The sequence below is a fragment of the Halyomorpha halys genome, unplaced genomic scaffold, assembly GCF_000696795.3.
Source record: "Halyomorpha halys isolate HHAL.00 unplaced genomic scaffold, Hhal_1.1 Scaffold156.1, whole genome shotgun sequence".
NCBI classification, from domain to species: domain Eukaryota; kingdom Metazoa; phylum Arthropoda; class Insecta; order Hemiptera; family Pentatomidae; genus Halyomorpha; species Halyomorpha halys.
The window spans coordinates 746,894-768,832 of NW_027104937.1; the positions used below are offsets into that span (position 1 = coordinate 746,894).

At 27.5% G+C, this 21,939-nt stretch overlaps 1 protein-coding gene across 4 annotated transcripts in view; it reads right to left on the reverse strand.

The window, feature by feature from the left end:
- Window positions 1-3,818: 3,818 nt before the first annotated feature.
- The window catches only part of LOC106678709 (TP53-binding protein 1), a 29,018-nt gene continuing 10,897 nt past the window's right edge, over window positions 3,819-21,939 (reverse strand). For 3 of the 4 annotated variants that reach the window (XM_014417411.2, XM_024359898.2, XM_024359897.2), the window contains 15 exons: window positions 21,155-21,255; window positions 20,251-20,416; window positions 18,270-18,330; window positions 17,641-17,761; window positions 15,165-15,408; window positions 13,984-14,138; window positions 13,460-13,536; window positions 13,138-13,256; window positions 12,164-12,228; window positions 11,657-11,789; window positions 11,462-11,577; window positions 11,224-11,376; window positions 8,966-9,195; window positions 7,162-7,378; window positions 3,820-5,130 (listed from right to left, as the gene is read on the reverse strand). In XM_014417411.2, the coding sequence (XP_014272897.1) occupies window positions 4,940-5,130; window positions 7,162-7,378; window positions 8,966-9,195; window positions 11,224-11,376; window positions 11,462-11,577; window positions 11,657-11,789; window positions 12,164-12,228; window positions 13,138-13,256; window positions 13,460-13,536; window positions 13,984-14,138; window positions 15,165-15,408; window positions 17,641-17,761; window positions 18,270-18,330; window positions 20,251-20,416; window positions 21,155-21,255 (2,149 nt within the window). In that variant the 3' untranslated portion in view covers window positions 3,820-4,939. Of the gene's footprint in view, window positions 5,131-7,161; window positions 7,379-8,965; window positions 9,196-11,223; window positions 11,377-11,461; window positions 11,578-11,656; window positions 11,790-12,163; window positions 12,229-13,137; window positions 13,257-13,459; window positions 13,537-13,983; window positions 14,139-15,164; window positions 15,409-17,640; window positions 17,762-18,269; window positions 18,331-20,250; window positions 20,417-21,154; window positions 21,256-21,939 lie in introns of all 4 variants that reach the window. The other variant, XM_024359899.2, reaches the window with a different exon arrangement.

Consider the following 21,939-nt stretch of genomic DNA (forward strand, 5'->3'; position numbering starts at 1 on the left):
TGAAAATTGAATGGGTTTCACCTATCTTTTTAATTAATAATGAACTGACTGAAATTTGTAGTTTATAATCTATTTGGTTAGTTCCAGTTTTAGCAGTTCAATACTGACTTAAAAGATGGTTTAAACCCATTTGATTCTCAGAATATTAACAAATAATCTACAGAAAGAAAAGGTTTGAAAAGTAAATGAAAAAGTATTGAGATGAGACTACTGAACATTATTTAGCAACTAGAAACTCCCATTATATCACTTAAAGAGGAGACAAATTTAAGGATAAGATAGCCTGTATGGTAGTAAAAAAAAAGGTACTAAAAAATACTAAAACACTATTTACTAAGAAATAGCTTAAATGAATGAATAGCCAAAGCCAATATTTCGTTGCATGTTGCAGGTCTCCATAAGGACTAAATAAACATTGTATCGAGCATGGTAAGGTATAGTATTACTTTAAGATTACATATCAAAAGTTATATAAAAAACCCTAACATTACAATGTTTTCAACTTGTTTATTTAGCTCTGATAAAGACATTTGTGTTGAAACGTTAGTTTATAATAAATATTTTCCATTATTATTCAGAATCTTCTTGATCACTATCCCAACAATCTTATTCTTAAATGGTTTGCTAATAATCTTCCAATATAATAATTGCTTTAAATATTGTGTATCAAATATCATTTCTTAAGTATTTTTGATTATTCTGCATTCACAGTACCTGTTCATATATTTCAGTAAATTTGATATCGCAACCCTTATTCCAAAATCTCTCAAATACATTTACTTTTTATAGTAAAGTTGTGAGTGAATCTTAAAGTTTGACCAATTTATTATCTGTTAGTTCTTAATATAAATATTATATTATTATTAATATAATATTAAATTATTATTGATATAGTCTATTATTATCTAACAGATAATAAATGCATTAAACTTTAAGATTCATTTAGAACTCTATTTTAAACAAAAAAATTATTTAGGAGGTATTAGAATTAAGGGCACAGTATATATAATTATATAGAAAGTAATATATATATATATATATGTATGTCACAGAGAACAAGTCGGTGAATGAAATATTAGTCAAGGGTCGAAACAGTCTCAGGTTAAAAAGGCTGCACCACAAACATTTCTGTCCAAATCATGGATTCACAAGGTATTTGAACTATAATAATCTAAATAATAATTTCTTTTAGACAATATTTACATGAATATATATTTAATAAATATTTATATGAATATATATTTACATGAATGTTTATTTTAATGTTTTGATTCATTCCTTAAGCTATAGAAGGAAGATGGTTGGATGGGGTTCAAATAAAATATAAGTAGTGAAAAAAAATTTCAATATATTATAGAAAGGACATGTGTTCAGTACTTTATTAGGAAGTACTATTTCTAGACCTATGGTTGTGCAAGGAAGTGTTGTGGTTAGAAGGCACCTTTAACTGCTAATTTTCCCCCAAGTAAGGGGTACTCAATGTTGTAGATGATAGGTGTGCCCTAGGAAAGTTTCCTGACCCTAAAGTCAATCTAAGGCTGACTTGAAAGAATAAATAAATATCTACCACAGTCGGACTTGAACTCCAGCCTGAGAGATAGGAAGCATGGTGCCTAACTCCGTAAGCTACCCTGCTCCATTTTATTTAAAAAATATAAATATTTCTAAATGGCTCTACTATTTTGGGTACCTGTTTGATTGCCACTTGGACCATCTTCCTTCAATTACATAAAACCAACTAATAATCTTGCAAAACCAATTCCTTAGCCATATTTTATAAGAAAAGTATTTTTATCTATAGGGCAAGGTTCAGCTGAAAGCATGCATACATAATTGAATATCATTCTATCATAAGTCGATGCATTCACTTTTTATATAACTATTTATTTATTTTATACCAATGTTCTGATCTACATTGTAAGGTGTTATAGATAGACATATCTATGATAGGCCAGTATCTATAGGGCAAGGTTCAGCTGAAAGCATGCATATATAATTGAATATCATTTTATCATTTATGTTCCGATCTACATTGTAGGGTCATAGATAAACATATCAGGGCTGTTAGTTGGGAGTGTAAACAGAGACCCCTCCAATGAGAGTTGAAATTTTTTTTTTTGTATAGGTTATGACAACTTTCATAGATTAAATTTTAAAGATATATTATAACAATGAAAATATTGATCCATTGCTCTGGAAAGGTGCCAATTTTCCCTTCAAGTATTTTTTATTACAAATTTTCGTACAAAAGTTTTCTTTTGGAACCCTCTATCACAAACTCCTCCATAATAAGTGGTATAGCTATAATTTTTGTTCTATGAAATTTGTATTTTGTTTGATGTACTGTAAGAAACGGTTATCAAATGCACATATTTGAGAATTTTATCCCCTTTTCAGCAAAAAGACAATTTGGGCTCATATTCAAATTAAAACATCTGTTAATACTAAACGTAATCCTCAGTACATGAATTAATTTGCAAAAAATTTTAATTTTTAATTAGGTATGTTTTAGATACAAGGCTCTCTTTATGAAGTAGGAAAATTGTCTAAACAAAATTCCTTTTTTTTGCATTTTTTTTTTAGCACCTTTTTTAAGCATCAAATTGATATTTTCACTAGTATAACATATATTACTTTAGAATTTCATTCCCTAAAAGAATCTGTAATAAGGTATGTTCCATTCCAATGAAAAATACAGTGTTATGTGCACTCGAGGAAGTTAGGGGGTAGAATATGAACTTAAAAAGAAACTTCAGACGAAACTATGTGGTTCCACCAAGTTTCTTCTCTAAATAAAAAAAATTGTGAATTTCAGGATAGTCAATCCATTCTTACATTGTATAGGAATTGTCAACACAAAGTAACCAAGAAGGCTCAATTAATATTAAATATTAAAATAAAATATAATGTTCAGGCAAAATATAATTTATTTAACAAAACAGTATAAAAATTTCACGATTGACATATAAATTTGATATGTCTAATTTAATATTATTATCAATCTCTACAAAAACAACATACATTTAATCTTCAACATAATATCACAATTTGTTATCATCATACAAATACTAACCAATAGAATAAGATTTGAATCTTATAACTTCTATGGGAATTAGTGATAACAAATCAAGGAAGAAGAACAATACAAAGTCATTCTTTTTTGATAATATTCAAAAGTTATTATCGACGGTTTTAGATAACAACATCTCATCTACAGGACTGTACTTAAAACCTTCATTCCAATTTATATACTTTAATTAATGATAAAAGAAACTGTCTTTGGTTCATCCTTCATAAATAATATTATGTTTTCTCATTAGCATAATTATATTTAAAACCATATTGCTGAAGAGTATCATAATCATGTTTCATTGTTACACTTAACTCTAATGGATTATATCCATATAACTTATGAGTTCAACGTAATTAAGAAACGATATGATACCTCTTGAATACAAGTTTCCAAGAATAATTACTTCCTAGATTAGGATGAAATAATATTTGATCGTATCATGAAAAATTGGAATGAAGAGCGCAGTCCTAAAGACAGAATATTGATCCCAATGTTTTAGATAAAAACTGATGAATATTTTCAATAAACAATAAAAATCAGATCTTATTTCACCAATTTTAATCTTCCAGTCATATAATCAAAATATGAAGAATCTTACATAATTAATTGCACTAACATAATAGAATTTATTACATAAACTTTCAATAAAAGACAAAATAGTAAATAAATATTTTTTTTCTTAAATAATTGCACAAATAGAGAGCAAAAAATTTATGAACAACTATCAGTTAACAACTCGTCTAAATATTCTATAATTTTTATATTTTGATTGATATGTCATGTTAAAATGTAAAAAAAAAAAAAATTAAATCTAATTTTCGCATGTAACAACATTATTGAATTATAAACATAAAATACAATACTTTCCTTGCCTAGTAGTGGCAGAAAAGTAAAGATAGTACAACAATAACTTAAATTCAAATACAACAATATATTTTTTTGTACAATTGATTAATGCTCGTTTGTAAATAAATAGAAAAAAAAATCTTTTAATACAGGCAGGCCTTAAATGCACTACTTACAGTTATAAAGTTAGATCTTTATATATATGTTTATAGCTAAAATGTTGGGACTCAAAATTAATGATGATTCTTAAGTAAATAAATAAAGATTTTATGTTTTCACCACCATAATTTTGTTTTAAGTTCAAAATTAAAATATTTAAGATTCCAAGTATCTGAAAATAGTGACATTATCAATAAAATAAAGGAAAAAAAAAAAGGCAGAAAACATAATATTTTGATTATTTAGAGAAACTATTAAGATTAAGATTACTCATCTTGAAAGATTATAAACATGTGAAACAATTTAACAAAATATAAATTAAGGCAGGTTCACAAGTAAAAATTAGAAATAAAATGGTACAAAAGTTGGGACATCTGAAAAAAGAGAAATAAAATGGAAATTATAATTAAAGTAATAATGTGGGTAAATTCAATTGAACTCTATAATATTAAAAAAATATATTTTTTTTTATAGTCATCATTTTGGTACCAGAATGGAATAGAAGCAAAAGACTACACATTATAACAAAAATGTAAAAACTGAAGCAAGATCTATACAAACCAATGTATAATGTCATGGATTGCTTCAACAAACCTAATAAATGCCTGTTTCAAATTAAAGTCATTTATACCAAAATGTCAATAAGCTAATATCAATAATAATTTTATGTATTAAAGGATATTTAATATCCAAAAGAAAAAAAATACTTAAGTAAGTATTAAAATTGAGCAAATGATTCTCATAACAGCCAGTATAGCCTGAGGCAGTTTCACTGAATAAAATACCCGTTTCAAATACTAAAATGTTTTTTAAACTAATGTCAACACTAATATAAGTTTTCAGAAGTGTTTGGTCCAGTCTTCAAGAAGGGATGTGATGAATACTGTACTGGGGATGAACATCGTAACTTCTGGGTTTGCCTTGAATAATACTCTGCGAAACCCATAAAGTTGAAACCATAGGTATTTCGTAGCAGTTTGCAAGAGCCAAAATTTCTTCAGGAAGAGCTGCGTCACCAATGATGAAACTGATACGGTTTTGTTGTTCTGAAACTAAAGAGATATAAAATTTGTTATCAATTTATTCTCTTAGATGAACTCAACAATAGTTGTTATTACAGATGAATAGATAAAACAAAATGAATTCAAAACTTAAATCTAATTGAAAAATGCAGAACAGCAATAAAAAAAAAAAAAATGAGTACAGTGTAATCTTAGGAATCTATCCTTGGTTCATAAGAAATAACCAATTGCATTGGGAATTACAAATGGAGTCAATAGAAGATTACATCAAAAAACGGTTCATGAAGTTCCATTTCCAGTTGCCGACAGTTAAAGGAGCAGTGACCTACAACCTGGGAAACCCAACCTCAACCCGAAGACTTAAGCCCAGGCTGCTGGAAGACATTCTGTTATTTAACTTATTATTATTTATTTTTTTCTCTCATTCCTTTTTCAAATTAACTTGTTTCTTTTTACCATTAGAGGGCAATTGTTAAGTTTACAAATATCATTATTTTTTGTTATTAAGTTTACTTTTTTCTTCTATTAAGAAGCATTACTCTTATCTATTTATTTTATCTTTTTTTTATAACATTGTATATAGTTAGGGGTATCTTTTGTACGAGACTATACCCCCGATAATCAACTGTTAAAAAAAATATATATATTGTAATGGTTATACAACCATGTAAGGCCCACCAGGCCGATCTGGTATAAAATAAATAAATAAAAAAATTGGTAATCTAAACTAATTGCTGCAGGGGGAAGGGGTGTTCAGATTACAGAAATTATTAGGACAAATGAGAAAAAATCAACAATATGAATGTAGGTAAATATTTGTATTTATTTAATTATTTGTACTTATTTTAATGGAAATTGAACAGTTTGAAGTTTCAAAAAATTAAAAATTGTTTTCTTCTCTACATACCTAAGTAATGATTTAATTTGTTAAAATTATAGGATTGTTTATTTATAAGTGAAAAAAAGTTTAAATAGAAAAAAAATACTATGGGTATGGATTTATTTAAAATGTTATTTAAAAAAAATGAGTTTACCAACAAAATTTATATTTTACATATTTCTGCTATTAATTACATTAGTTATTCATGGGCGTTGATGACCTCAGGGTTTTACGCCCTACAGCCCCAGACAACAACAACAACACAACATTAGTTATACGAAATCAGATGATTTATACAATAGATATTATGTATTTTTAATTCCAACAAAATATATTATGGATACTTTGATAATAATTTTGATTAACCGATATCGAAACTGTAAAAATTTCCACTTTGAATTTTGACAGAAATTTCAATAACTTGCCTATAGATTGGGAAGTTTAAAATGTCCTTAACACATGGGCACTTTTAATAGAAAATAAAAATGTTATAGCCTGCTAAGTTTTCTCAAAAAAGCAACTTTTTTTTAATGCCAGTTCGGATCACTGGTGTATTCGGAGTACTGAGATTAATCACAATGGGAAACATTATTAAACACGAATATGGTGCATGTAAATAAATAACTACATAAAATTGAGCAATAACACCTTATTTTAATGATACCAAACCAAAAGGATAACATTAGTTAAAGAAATACCTCTGGGATTTTTACAATTTTTTTTACATATAAATAAACATTTTAATTTGAAAATAGGAAGAACACAGGCCACTTAGATATTAATAATCATTTTATCATTTAACCATACAGCTTCCTCCATCATGTGACACATTCACTTGATTTGTACAAAAATTTATAACTATTATTTTTTGTGAAAATTTGTTGAAAGATTTAAATTTTTTTATCATCTTAGATGTGAAAAAACATATTTTTCTACCTTTATCAATTTATTTTTTTTTTACCAAGTTACAATATAACAATTTTTTTCTAAAACGTATACCATTTTTATCCTAATTATCATGCTGTAAAAGCCTATTCAGGATTTATTTAGATAAATTATTTTTTTTGCTATCGCAATGGGACTAAATAATTTTTTACGCAAGTAAGGAATGCTTCTGTTAACTGCATCTAATTCATTAAAAATATGATATTCAAAGTTTTTACAATATTTAAATTACTTACTAATTTTTATTCCATCGCCGTTCATCACTATCGCACCAGCATTTAAGAGTAACTTTTTCCAAAATTTTAAAGTGCTAATATTGACATTTAAAGATAACAGACAACAATATCCTTTTAGGGAACAACGGGTTGATGTTTCCACCCACCGACCAGATTCCAAAGATCTTCCATTAGGCAATTTCATAGCATGGCCCATCATCTCCCTTAAGGGCTTTTTCTGTAACAAATATAAATTAATTGTTTTTTACATATTAAATATAAATTAAATGTTTTTCTTTAACACATTGAAAGGGGAGAACAACCAATATTTATTTTTGTTAAGTTCTAACATTTTGACCATGGATAACGACACAGTGTCGTCAAGGGAGGTCACTTTTCTAGCTTGGGTTTGGAGTGATGGGAAGAGCCGATGTACCTCTCTTTGTCCTTCCTTCCATCACCTATGATTGTTCTGGACTCTAACTCCATGAAGGATTTTTACAATCCTTCAAATTTTCTTTATTACCAAATTTACTTTTTGAAGTATATAAATTTATTTACTTATGTATTCTTTTATTTTACATACTTTCAATAACCTCTTCTACATGTTCAAAAAGTTTTTTAAACTTTTTTTTACATTGTTCTGGATTATGCACATTGACTAAATGTTTTATAGAAAATATGGTAATATACAATAACTTTCTGGAGTCCTTATTTATTAATTCAGTGTCATACGAAGATGATGACAATGTGTCATCATGGTTAATAAATTGCTATTTAAACTTTACTTGGCTTAATATTGCATTACATAAATATTACAAAACCATTTTATGACAGCCGAAAATGCGTTTCCGTGTTAAGTTCAAATTCATATGTAACGCTATACCATAGATTTTGGGAAAATCAGAAAATAAATTTTGCTTTTTATATGATGGCTTATAGCTATACAAAATCCTACTGAATCAAATTGATATGCTATGGTAATCATTTGAAGCTGTTTAATTTCTTATACTGCAACTTTTTCGTTAGGATGCACCGTTAAGGAGTCAAAGGTGAAAAAAACAAACAAAAATAACAACCTAATTTGTTACTTAATTTAATTAATTAGCTAATCAATAAGAGTTTGGGAACCACCAGAAATGCTTTTCCTTGTTAAGTGTGATGGAAACTAATTTTTAAAAATATTAGCAGATGTATGTTCTATAAGATAGATTTCATGCACCTGGCCCCTGTATTATTACTTCGGAAAATAAAAGTGACTTATATCTTAATTCCTATTAACGAATAAATATATAATCACAATTATCTGGATTTATTGCAAAATTCTAAAATTTTACTTCCAAATAAATTTTTATTAATTATTTTTCAAAGGGTTATAATGCTATATTTTAATTATATTAATTCAAGGATTTTTTTTTTACTTTCTAAATGTTAATTACAATACTTCTTGCATGATTTTCTTTTCCATAACTCAATTTAATATTTTTTTAATGTGATATCCACATCTCATCCATCTAAAGTTTGATTTTTATAAAGATATTGACTTTATTTATTAATATCTTTAATATATGTTACTCAAAAAAATGGTTAAGTCACGACTTTGGATTGTTATGAAAAGCATTGATTACAGTTATTAATAAATAAAGATGATCATTATAAAAATCAAACTTTAGATAGATGATGAGTGGATATCACATAAAGGATGAAAAATCGTTTTAGCTAAAAGAAATAAATTAGGTTACAGATAAGAAACATAGCTAATCTAGGATAACAAGAAGGTTGAAGATGAAATAAACACTAAATTTAGAAACAAATAACAGCTTACCTGAATACAACAATTAATAATCAAATCATGTCTATAAATAGGAATCCCGAGAGATACTGCCAAAAGGTAATTTGGTGTTTCGAAGATGTTGTCAGCTATGACAACTGTATTGGAATAATCCTCTTTAAAGATATCCAGCAAGCTCTTGTACACCTTTCCTCCACCTTTTAAAATCTGCTCTTTCAACCAAAGGTAGTCAAAAGGAATTTTCGTTTCATAGTAATCTTCAACTAATAAATAAAGAACAAATGATTAAATTAATTTCTTAATAAAACAAAAATAGAAGCAGAAATTTTAAATAATAAAGAGCATCTGGATAGAAAATTCGGATAAAAATCTGATATGATGAATTGAATGAATATTTATCAATGGAGATGAAAAACTTCAAATTTTAATTAATAAATAATGAATTATAATGTCATAGGTTTGAACTGGATGAGTTAAAATTAGATGTAGTGAATAAAAGTACTCTTTCTTATTTAAATTTCTTTATTTAATGATTCATTCACAATGTTTCGAGGCTATCGCCCCATCATCAGGTATTTTAAATAAATATATTTTATAATATCACATTCAATTGTTCTTATTATAAAAATATTGACAATAATCATATTGTTGTCAGTTAAATAATAAATTAATAAACAAAAATTTCACATATAATAATTAATAAGGAGATCTAAAAACATTATATAGATTCTTGAAACAAGGTTATTCTTACATCTTCAACTAATAAATAAATAATTAAATTAATTTCTTAATTAAATAAAAACAGAAGCAGAAATTTTAAGCAATAAAGAGAATTTTTATAGAAAATTCAAATTTGATAAATTAAATAAATATTTATCAATGGATGAAAAATTTCAAATTTTAATTAATAAATAGCGAATTCTAATTTCTTTTAACTTCATGTTGAAAATAATAATGGCAGTTTTCATTGTTTACAAAGTCACCATTGTGAAAAAATATATATGAATAATTTGTTTTATATTATTACTAGGGGGTATCCTCTGTCTAACAGTCAACCAACCCTCATTTTAAAAATTATACAACTGTACATGAACACTCGTTCGATTGCTTTAAACACCACAGTGGGGTCAAATGTCAGCAAATAAATAGTTGTTAACTAATTTTTGGTCCTTTTTGATCACACCGAACATCTCCTTCATATTCAAATATGGTCAATTATTAATATACAGAGTTCATTTAATTGCACTATATGTACAATAAAATATTTCACGGTGATAACAAAAAACTTTTTTATATAATAGAAAAAAATTAATTACAGTGAATAATCAAAATAACAAAAGAAGTAGTTTGAGACAATCAATTAACACATTGACTGCCACAGTGCTTTTCAACATTTCAGTCTAGGAAGCTAATTTAAGTTTGGTCAGTTAAGCCAAGTAAACAATCTATGAGTTATCTCGTAGGTTGGCGTCACAGGCAATAACACCAACTACGAGATAACTCATAGTATGCTAGCAGAAGAACTAATAATTTCATCTCTGTCCTAACTGAGAGTGCCACTCAGTAAAATAAATTGTTACAGGGATTCCTAACAACTTTTTTTATATAATAGAGAGAAATGAACACAAGCTGGGATAAGCATCAAATTTGGATTATATCTACGTGTTTCATACACACAATGAGTGATCAAGTGCACCTGCTAAACTGGATTACATCTGAGATTTATGCGGAAAAACAAAAGGTGCAATTAATAAAAAAAAACTCAGTAGTAAAACATGGTGATTGAAAGAATGAAAACAGTGACAATATTCAAATGTTTTTTAATTACCATATTTTACGTATAGCCAGGGCCCAGTTTCATAATAAAGTGCAAACTAATACTATTAGTCTTGTAGATTTTACTTAATTCAATTACACAGACTTGTACAATATTAACTTGTACTTTAGTATTTTTTAATTCCCGTAATACCACTAATAGTCATCCCCATCAAGAAAAAAATAAGTATTAGTATTATTACCACACCAATTTCTGCACTTGTACTATGAACTAATACTATTAGCTTTCATTATGAAACAGGGGCCAGGAGTCACCATAATATGGTACCAACATTTGTTGTGGTATGACCACAAATTGGAACTCCTTTCAAACATGAATTTCTTAAACATTCTATAAAAAATCAACGATAGTAGCCTTAAATAATCTGGAGACATTAATTCACAATGAATATTAGATACCATATTTTACGACCGAGTGCCTCATGTAGTGAAATAACAAAAATAAACTAACTTACAATCAGTTTCCTCTTCACTATATGACTCCTCATGTGAAATCATCGGTTTTTCTTTCTTTATAGAATGAGTTAATACAAAATTATATGATGAAAAACAATCTATTTCTGGAAGTGGTCCTAGTTTATTTATACTCTCTTGGTTCTTGGGATTATCTAAGACAATAATCAATAATTTTTAAACATATTAATTCATTTAAATGACCATCAAACAACAAGAATAATAAAGAATTTAATTTACATGCAGTAGCCTTCTTCAAGCTAGACTTTGTTCTGAAAGATCTTCTCGATATATCTAGTATCAATTCTTCATCCAATGTCGGAGAAGATATTTCATCAATAACTATTTTCTGGTCCCTTTAAATTGAAAAAAAAAATACATTATTTATTAAATTAAAAAATAAATCATATTAAAAAAAAAAATTATTTCTCTAACCCTGATGATTCAGTATCAGTACTGAGTGATTGTTCAGAAATGTCTAATTTTTGGGAATCTTTATAGGAACAACCAGGGGTCTCGCCCTCCAAGCACAGTTTTCTAACAACTTCTTTTTTTTCTGTTTCAACTCCTAAAAAAAATATGTAATTTTTATTCACATTTTTAATGAAGTTATCTTTTTGAATAAATACAATGGTAACTATTTTTCAAAAACATAAAAAAAAATTTGATATATTTAATTTTTTTATTAATTTTGGTTCCGGGTTAGGTCAGTATTTCCAAATATTACAAATAATAATAAAAGCACAACGCTTCCTTTCCAAATACTGCACTAATAAAATTAAATGATCTTATACAAGGGTTTTAAATATTTAGGAACCCTAACTAACAATGATCAAGATAGCATTATAAAAAATTAAACATGTTTGTTTATACATCAATTGATATATATTTATAGACAAGAATTTAATATTAGGAAACGTGATTTATTACAATATTTCTTACCAAGATGAGGCGTACTGATTTCTTTAAGTTTAACTTCAATGTTGGACTTCTTCTGGCTGGAACCTCTATTAAAAAAAAAAATAACGATTAACTATCTGAAGAAAAGATAGAATAGATTTGAATAAAAAAAGTCTTTATTTACATATTTAAAAATGTTCAATTGACACAAGCGTTCTTTTGAGTATTTATCAGATTAAGGAGGATCCAATGCAAACAAATCGTTCAAATATCCTAAGTATAAGTGTTTTTATTATATTTTTTCGATTACATAAAATTAATTTTTCCCCCTTTTTTTGAGCTCAAATATTCATTTAATTATTAACATAGATTTTATTTGATTTTAATCAATAAATAAGGCGTTATTTTTTTTTGTTCAATTCAAGGGCATATAAAGTAATAATTATTATTTCATTATATTATTTAATATGCTTTATTTTTAATTCAAATCATCACTTTCCAGCAACATCTACTTCCAATCCATAAACTAAATTTAATTAATTTAAATTAACAGTATTGTATAAGTCATTTATATTTTATATATATTTATATAAGTCATTTTATTTTTTTATGGGGACTTCTCATAGCATCACCTCCATCTGGATTTAATTGAAAAAATTAGCATTTAATTAAAATGGATAATAAATGGCTTACAACATGATACCTAACTAATATAACAAATAAAAATATGTGAATCTATTCCTCTTTTAGAAATGTCTAGCTCTAGATTTTTATTTTTTGTTATTTACTGCTTATAACTGTTAGTTACCGCCTATTTTAACAAGAGTCGTAAAGTAGAGTCATTCCATGGAGTCATCACAACATAAAAGTCAACTTGCCCAGGCCAGAATTGAACCAGCAGGCCATCGCAGTCTGGAGTTTAAAAAGATACCTTAATACATTTCCCACCACGGCCTCTAAGATTTTTATTCGGACAAATTTCAATAATTAACTCCAAGAAAAAGAGTAATACTGACCTGATCTTCTTCTTTTCACTTTTGACAAGATCTGTCGATGACCCTTCGGTTGTACCTCTTCCCCTTTTAGTTACTTTTGTTCTAGATGAAGGAGTCTTTTTGGAAGATGAACTAAACTGCTGAAATAAATAAATCATAGTAATAAACTGAGAAGAATTTTATCAGAGAGTATAATAGTTATAAAAGTAATTAACTTATCATTGATTTAAAAAAAAATTCTTCAGCCAATACTTAAGGATGGATTCAGAATATTAAGCATGAAAGAAATGACAGTAAAGGAATTCCTTTATTATGGTTTAAATATAAAAAAAAAAAAACTTACCTTAGGTTTAGATTCTGAATTACAAGAACTTCCAGATCTGACAACTTTACGAGTTCGTTTTCCCTGCTGAACATTAGCTAGAAAAAAAGAAAGAAAAAATTAAATTGAAACTACGACTATTTCATAATACAATATCTGTAATATTTTGATGTGTTTTAATAGAATACAAATTTGAAATTTTGACAGAAATAATTACAAAACATAAATTATAAATATAATAGAAAAAAGCAATGGTTAATTATTTCAAACAAACAAAATTGATTGACCAAGTTTAATCAAAATCATTGGAACTGAAGTGAAAATCCTGAAAAATGGTAAAATTAGTTATATGAAGTGGCACATCTTGTAGGTCAATTTTAATAAAAAAATTGCTGCCTTATACAAACGTATACATACACTCTAAATGTGCAATTTCAGTTTCGTAGGTGTTTCGATTTTGAGCTAGGCTGTTTACATACACATTTTACAATACTTCGTTATTAAAAATATTCTGTCACTTCACTAAATATTAATCAAATGACTACCTATGCTAATTGAAAATTTTGGAGTCTTTCTTGGTGTTAGAACAGCACTATTTTCTTTCAGAAGTTCTTTGTAGTGAGCACTGGAGAAACACATTTTCTGGAATGGTATAGATTCACCTGATTCTGACACCAACAACAATTCATTATTTGGGAGCCTGGAATATAAAAAGAAGAAAGTATTAATATTGCTAAATGGATTTATTATTTATTTAAAAACTGTAATGAATGTAAAATTTGGTTACTGATTTGTTGGATGAATAAAAGAAAAGATAATGATTAATCTAGATATAGCTAATAGTCTTAAGTCACTAAATCAATAGTCCAAACAGAGATTATATTTTTAACTTCTGATAATACCTTAGGTCTTGTAGAATGTAAACTAAGTACCATAAAATTATTTTTATGTTGTTATATAATCTTTAAAGCAATTAAAGGTTTTTTATAATTTAACAATTAAAAAAAATCATGCATCAACAACAAAATTAAGAATAACCAAAACATGAATCTTAATGATTACAATAGTTATCATTATTCTAATAATAGGATTGTACCATGAATGAAATAATGGAGTATTAGAATGAGCTAAATAATAGAAAAAAGGGATTGTAGATAGTTATAGTTATAGGACTATAACATTTAATTTGCAATTTATTTGTTAAATAAATTGTGATCCCATTCAAAGTCCTAAAAGACAGAACTCTCCATTAGTGGATTTATTATTATTGTTTTTTTGAATAATACTTTAGCAATAATATTTTGTTGGTTTCTTCACAAGGCTGGACATCTCGCCCTAATGGATATGGATAATACCCCAGGAATACTAGGAGAAAATCTCGATCTAGATGAAGAGGACAGAAGACTGTGTGACACAGAATATCAGAACATTGGAGGAAGAAAAAAACTGGAGAGCAACGACAATACAAAACACCAGGCAAAAGTTGAGCAAAGAGGCCGAGGCCCATAACGAACTATAGCACTACAGAAGTAAGTAATATTTTGTTTTGATCTCTAAGGACAACAGGAATATATAAGACAAAACAAGTAGCCACACTATTTTTATTGATCTGACCAGAATAAACTAAAAAGCTATTAGCATCTTATCACTTTAAATCTGCTTTAAAAATAATTTATTGTAACTAACTTCTGAAAAATAAGTTAATAGACCATTTACTACAACAAACCTGTTAACTGAGGTAATAATTGTTGTTTCACTATTCCCTTCTTTTTCATAAGTAACCTCCGTTTTAGAAGGTAATAAATAAGCAGGGAATAGATTAGTAGTTCTTGTATTCCTCACCGTCCCATCACAGAACTTGACCTCCAGATGACTGCTGGTATGCCAGGTGTCTTCATCGGCATCTTCAATTATACCAGGATAAAACCATGAGTTACCAGGCCACTTTGCAAATACGGGTAAATTAGTACCTGCAAAAAGAATTATAATAATTAATTATTTATTTTCATATTTTTTTATTTATATACCGGTAACAGTTTTATTGGTTAGATATAACACATCAACTGGTTTATAAAAAGTGTATTAGCTGGTTTGTAGGGATCTATTAGGAGGTAAAGTGTTAGATATATATTTTTTCTTTTAATAGCTTTTACTCAGCCACTTAGAAAGTGATAACTTGCATTTTTAATCATAAATTTCCCTTGGAAGATATTACTTGTAGTTTAGACAGTAGAAAAAATTAGAGGAAAGACTAATATCTCTAATTGTAAAATAATATTTTTAATAAAATAAACACATTCAGTAGAAAAAAAAATTTGATTAATAAATTTAACATGCCTTATTTTTTATAAGCTACCTAAATATATTGGGTTGCTGTATGAAATGGCATACATATAAATCCATTATTAAATATAATTTTAATATATTTTTACTTTGTTTTTATTTATTTTTTGTTTTTTATTCTATATACCTAATATAAACAAACAATTTGTAGTAACGAAACTATTACAACTAACTAGAAATTAAATTATTGATATATTTTTTCTTTTGTTTTTCCTTGATTTAGTTTTAATCTCTCATTCATCCCCATATTTCTCTTTTCGTTCATCACAAAAACCGAGCTTAATATAGAAATTTTATTCAAATTTAAAAATTAATCAAATGTCATAATTACTATTAATAAATTTACATTTTAATATCAAATTCATAGGTCAATCATTTCAAATATTGTAATAGAACACAATTTTTACCAAAACAAGGTGTTTAGTCTTAGAGGGCAGTAGAGATAAATATAGGCACCTAAGGATAACAAGGTTATCTACATTGTTATAGTTTATAAATTTTTTATTAATTATAAAGCTTTAATTTTAATATAATTAGGAAACGTAAAAAAAAAATATTTATTTATTTTCAAAGATAACATTCTCAATACTTCAATTATTTAAATTGAAATTGATTCGGAAGTAGAGAAAGCATCCCTCTTGCAAGAAGTTATTTTTTGGAGGGGCTGTGAGTTAATAGGAACCAGTTTCAGAGCATGGTGGAGACCATTATTCTGGACTCACTGGGATTCCTATATCATCATTTTATTAGACCTTGGCTGGGCATAGTCAATTCTATGAGTCAGAGAGAAAAAAAAAGTATTAAACTATTTTCAACTTTTTTATTTTTTTTTTAATGACCCTTTTCCTGGTCATTTATGACATACATGGTTATTCAGAGGTGACCAACCTAATCTAACCATGGTGCGTATCAAGTTTTACAATTTCGGGGACCTCCATGAAATGAAAATAGTCTACACCCAATGTCGCTGGCCGCAGTTCTCAGGTTGCTGGGACCTGCGTCTCAACCACCTGAGCTACGGACGGCTCTCAACTCGACTATTCTCAACTAATGCTCCTATTCCTTTTAATATTGCCAATTATCTGATTAATCAGCATGCTGTGTATTAGCAACTCATCAAAGTTGAGCAGCCCCTCACAATTATTTTGAGTTACTCCTTCTATATTTTGGACGATATTCCAGACAGTCCAATAAGTAACTAAATAAGTTGAAGTAACAAACATGTAAAAGGAGAGTTTATAAGAATATAGGACAACTGATAGTAAAATAGTTAATTATTGAAACAAATCCCTTAAAATCAGGGAGATATAACATATCCAATAAGTAAGATAGACTGGATAATGCTCAAAATACAGTAATAAATCAAGATGAGAAGTATCAAGGGTTTATTCCTTGAAAATAAATACATAATAAAGTTGTATACTCTTAACCAAGGTTAAATAATAAAGACAAGAAATATTATTTTCCTTTCGTCTTCTTCTGTGATAGATAACCCACATGATATATGAAGAAATCTCAAAGAATGTCTGACATTAAAAAAATTATTATTTGAAGAAATCACTTAAAATGAAGAGGATATAAGATGGCAAATATGTAAAATTTTATTTATACTTATACTTTAAGACAATTTATCCGAAACATTGTCAAAAATCTAGAAATAAAAAGAAGTGAGTAATATTAAGGGTTCTACCTTTGAGAATAAAAAATAATAAAATTGCATACCGTTAACTCGAGGTTAACAAATGCTGATAAAAAATATTATTTTCTTTTTTGCACCTTTTGAGATATAGCTCATAGAACTTACAAAGAAATCTCAAAGAGTGTATTAAAATCTAAAATGTCTTAACATGAAAACTTACAGGATGGAACATATATACTAGACCGACTGCTGTTGCAGGGAAACTTAGATTCATCAGAAACTTCTTCAGGTATAACTGGCACACTTGATTTTTCGTTTTTACGCAGGTTTTTGTTGCTTTCCTAAAAATTAAATGGATTTAAATAAAAGGAAATTATGAAATTAAGGAATTATATTTGAAAATCAGCTGAATTTGAATAAGGGGAACATAAAATAGATCAGAAAATCCAGATAGATGAAAACATTTTTGGTTTTAAAAATTGTTGATATAGATTAAAAAAGTAAGTGTCTTCATTCAAAGAAAATGATCTCAGTTATTAATTTTAATTATATCCAAGATATGTTAGAGAGGAAGTTTATGTAAGAATTCTATTCAAATAAAATTAGTTGTCTTTCATTGTTATTTTTTAGTTAAAATTCTGTTTAGCTGGAGTAACCAACAAAGGCTTCATGAGAAAGAATAATGAAAAAACAATTTAAAAAAATAAAATTTTTACCTGAAAAGTATCTAATTAATTTATTGTCAAACACATATTACAAGTTTGTCAATACAACTTATTAGTTAACATAAGCTCATAACAGATTATCAAAATTTGCAAAAATGCTTAAGAAAATCCTAATAAAACTTACTTGTTGTCCATCAGTAAATTCCTGAGAATCAGTTTTTAAGTTTTCAGATGAACTGCTCAACCTAGAAAAATTAAATTAAAATGAGATTTACAACTAACTTACTAAATACAGTCAATTCTGCTAAATTTGGGATATCATGACCGAATCATCTAATCTCAATAAAACATTATTACTATAAGTTATAAAATTCAAAAATACAATACAAATTGGCCACACTAAGGTTGAAAATTTAATCTTAAATGGGGCATTTTGATATACACTCACAATATTGAGGAATAGAAATATATTTGGAGCGATGTGAGTATCACACAAATTTCACATACCACCATAGAAGGCAAAAATTTGCAACAACTATTTTTTTATTTTCCTGTTGGTATAAAAATTTGTATTTTGGGGTTTCTTGTGGGAAGAATAAAGATTAATACAATTTGACAAAATATAACAAAGCTGAGATGAATAATTGCATCCAGGAGAGATTGGATACACTCGGCTGTCTTCGATTTTCCAGCCTTTAAACTGCTTATTTCTCCTTCATTTAATTATTGAATACTTTCATAGTTAATATTTATACATTGTCCTTTTTTTATTATTGTTAACATTAAAATTATTTCAACTAAACATCATTAAAGGTAGTTCAGAGGAAGAGTTTTTGAAAATTCAGCATTTTAAGCCCTGTTAATTTATTTCAATGAGAATAAGATCTAGCTGATACTAAAGATCACGTCATGGTTGTTCATTGATTTTATTCAAAATCGATTCTATAAAGTATCACTCTTCTGGTAGCTCAATTTTAATGAAAATGATGCTGTAACATTGCCCTAAATACATGTATATTGCAACACATACATTATGTGTTCCCATAAATACATGATTTCAGATTTGTACAACTTTTCCTCTTCACACATACACCATCTAAAAAACAGTTCTAATGATTATAATGAACTCGGTACATTAACGAACAATCAAGTGATCTTTAATATCTGCTAGGTCTTAATCTTATTGAAATAAATTAACAGGGCTTAAGTGCCAAGTTTCAAAAACTCTTTCTCTAAACTACCTTTGATTTTGTTTAGTTGAAATAATATTAATGTTAACAATAATAAAAAAAATGTATAAATATGAACTATGAAAGAATTTGATAATCAATTAAAGAAGAAAATCGGAAACTGGCGATCATATCTGATCTCTCCTGGATACAATTATTCATCACAGCTTTGATATATTTTGTTAAACTATGGTGTTCTTGTCAGGAAAAAAGTTGATATTTATTATTTTAACCTCAAAAAACTCTGAAGTACAAATTTTTATACCAACAGAAAAATAAAAAAATCATTGTAGTAAATGTTTGCCTTTCTGTCTGCCTTGGGGTGGTAAGTGAAAGTAGTATGATGCGCACATATTATTATATCCCAGCATTCCTATGCAAACGTTTTTTAGTTATTATATACCAATTAATTTGTTTTTGTTACAAAATGAATCTGAATTTATTTTTCTTTATTTTTTAATTTTTTATATATTTAAACTCATTCATAAAGCTAACAATATTTTGCTGTTATTCTGCACACACAAACAAATCGATTGGTATATAATAACTACTATATAAATGCAGAGCAAAGATAGCAGACTGAAATAAAAAAAAAAAAAAATGCTAAAATTATGTTAAATTTTTTTTCTAGACTTCATACATTGGCCAAAACCCAAGTGTTCAATATTTGTTGACCTAGTATAACTAAAAAAAAATTCCATTGAAATCAGTTATCACACTTCCATAACTAGTCTTTGCTAGTTGTTATTTGTGCAAAATTGAGGAGACGTAGTTAAGTGCAAGTAGCTAAGCTGTAAATTATATATGGGTAACCAACATAAAGGAAATATTATTAAGAGTACAGCTGATTTGGTAAAGACTCTGTTTCAACAGATGTGAAGTCACAGGTTATTATTTAAATATAAAAGAATGCTAAATATAACATTTTACTCTTACATTTCAGGGGTGATGCATCTTGATGCCAAGTGTTGTTTTAATAGGCAATTCACGAATTTAGAACAAAAACACTGGCACACATTGCCCTTGCATCTGTAATCTACATTTTTTTTCAACTCCGATACTTGAGGCACCAGGAACTTATTCAAGGACTGCTGGAGTTTACCTGTAAGTAAGAGAAAAACAAATTAATATCATTAATTTATTTCATCAATGATATATGCATGCGAGCATTTAATAATTATACTAATGATGCTAGACTTATGCAACCAGTTAATTAAGCAGATTTAAAATTATATACCATTTAAAAAAATATATCTTGAATGTACGTGATTTTATTAAAAGATAATCTTTTCTAACTCATTTTATGTCAGTATAATTTATTATAAATAATAGAGGTTCGAGGAAAAATATGCAAAATTTGTCCATTAATCTGTATTGAAAATAACTATATTATAGAATTATACACTTCTCATGAATTTAAGAATATTTTGATATAAACCGTAGATTTATATGTTAAGAATTTAGGCCTTTTTAATCCAATTATACAAAAATCGAAAAAGATATCTTCTTATATATGAATTATTAAATTTAATAATTAAGAATTACAATTACTAAGTTATTTCTAGTGAATTTTAGTAGAATAAAGAGACCATAGCAGAACCTTGCTTAGTTGGCTGTAAAAAGAAAATTAATGAAAGCAGAGAAAACACTAGGTTCAACAAAACAATGTCACTTTGTGACCAATGGTTGAACCTTGATATCACAAATTTTATATTTTTTCTCATCAAATCTTCATTGCTACTTATTGTATCAATAAAAGCACTGATGAAGCCTTACTTTCAATGAATTTCCACCAATCAGAAATTTATATTAAAAAAAAATAAAAAGTTTTTAAACATACTTGCAGTACTCGGTAATGATGATGAGGAACTTGATACAGACGAAAGACTGCTTGTTGATGTAACTGACAACTTCGGAGGCAAAGTGAATTTTTCACTGCCACTAAATTCAATAACATTGAAAGAAAAATATATAACATAACTAATTACAATATTTTTATACAATATAAATTAATGAACTAACATTAGAGCAGTCTTATACCATTTAAAATAATCATCTTTCACAAAATTTAGTAAAATTGTGATTTATATATATTTTTAAAAAAAATTTAAAATGCAGTTGTTCTGTAATGAGACTAAGTAAACTTATAACTTCAGAAGTAATTACATGCAGAGTATATTGGGAGGGGAGGAGAGAGGTGTGGCCGATCTGAGCCAATAACTTGGATCCAGGGTTGGCAAACACTAACTATTGAGTGCCAAAACTAGGTATAGAGGGAAATTTTAGCTTGTAGATTTGGCAGTACTGGTTTACTACTGTCCTTGTATCCTCCAATTTAATCTTTTGGATCGTGTGAACTTCATTGTCATTGCACTTTGAAAAGAGGATTTAAGCTCCTAATGATTGACATGACTTAAGGTTGATGTCCAATTTTAGCACTAGTTTCTAATGAAAAGTATTATTGGTTCTACATTCTTCTAAGAGCCAGAGCCCTGTCAACAATAACCTTCTGCTCCTACCTGTCCCCTCCAACTCCCAAAGTCCAGCTGGTTCAGGTCTTCCTTGACATCCTCCGACCAACGTAGGTGTGGTCTTCCTCTTAGGTATCATATACATGACCCTTCA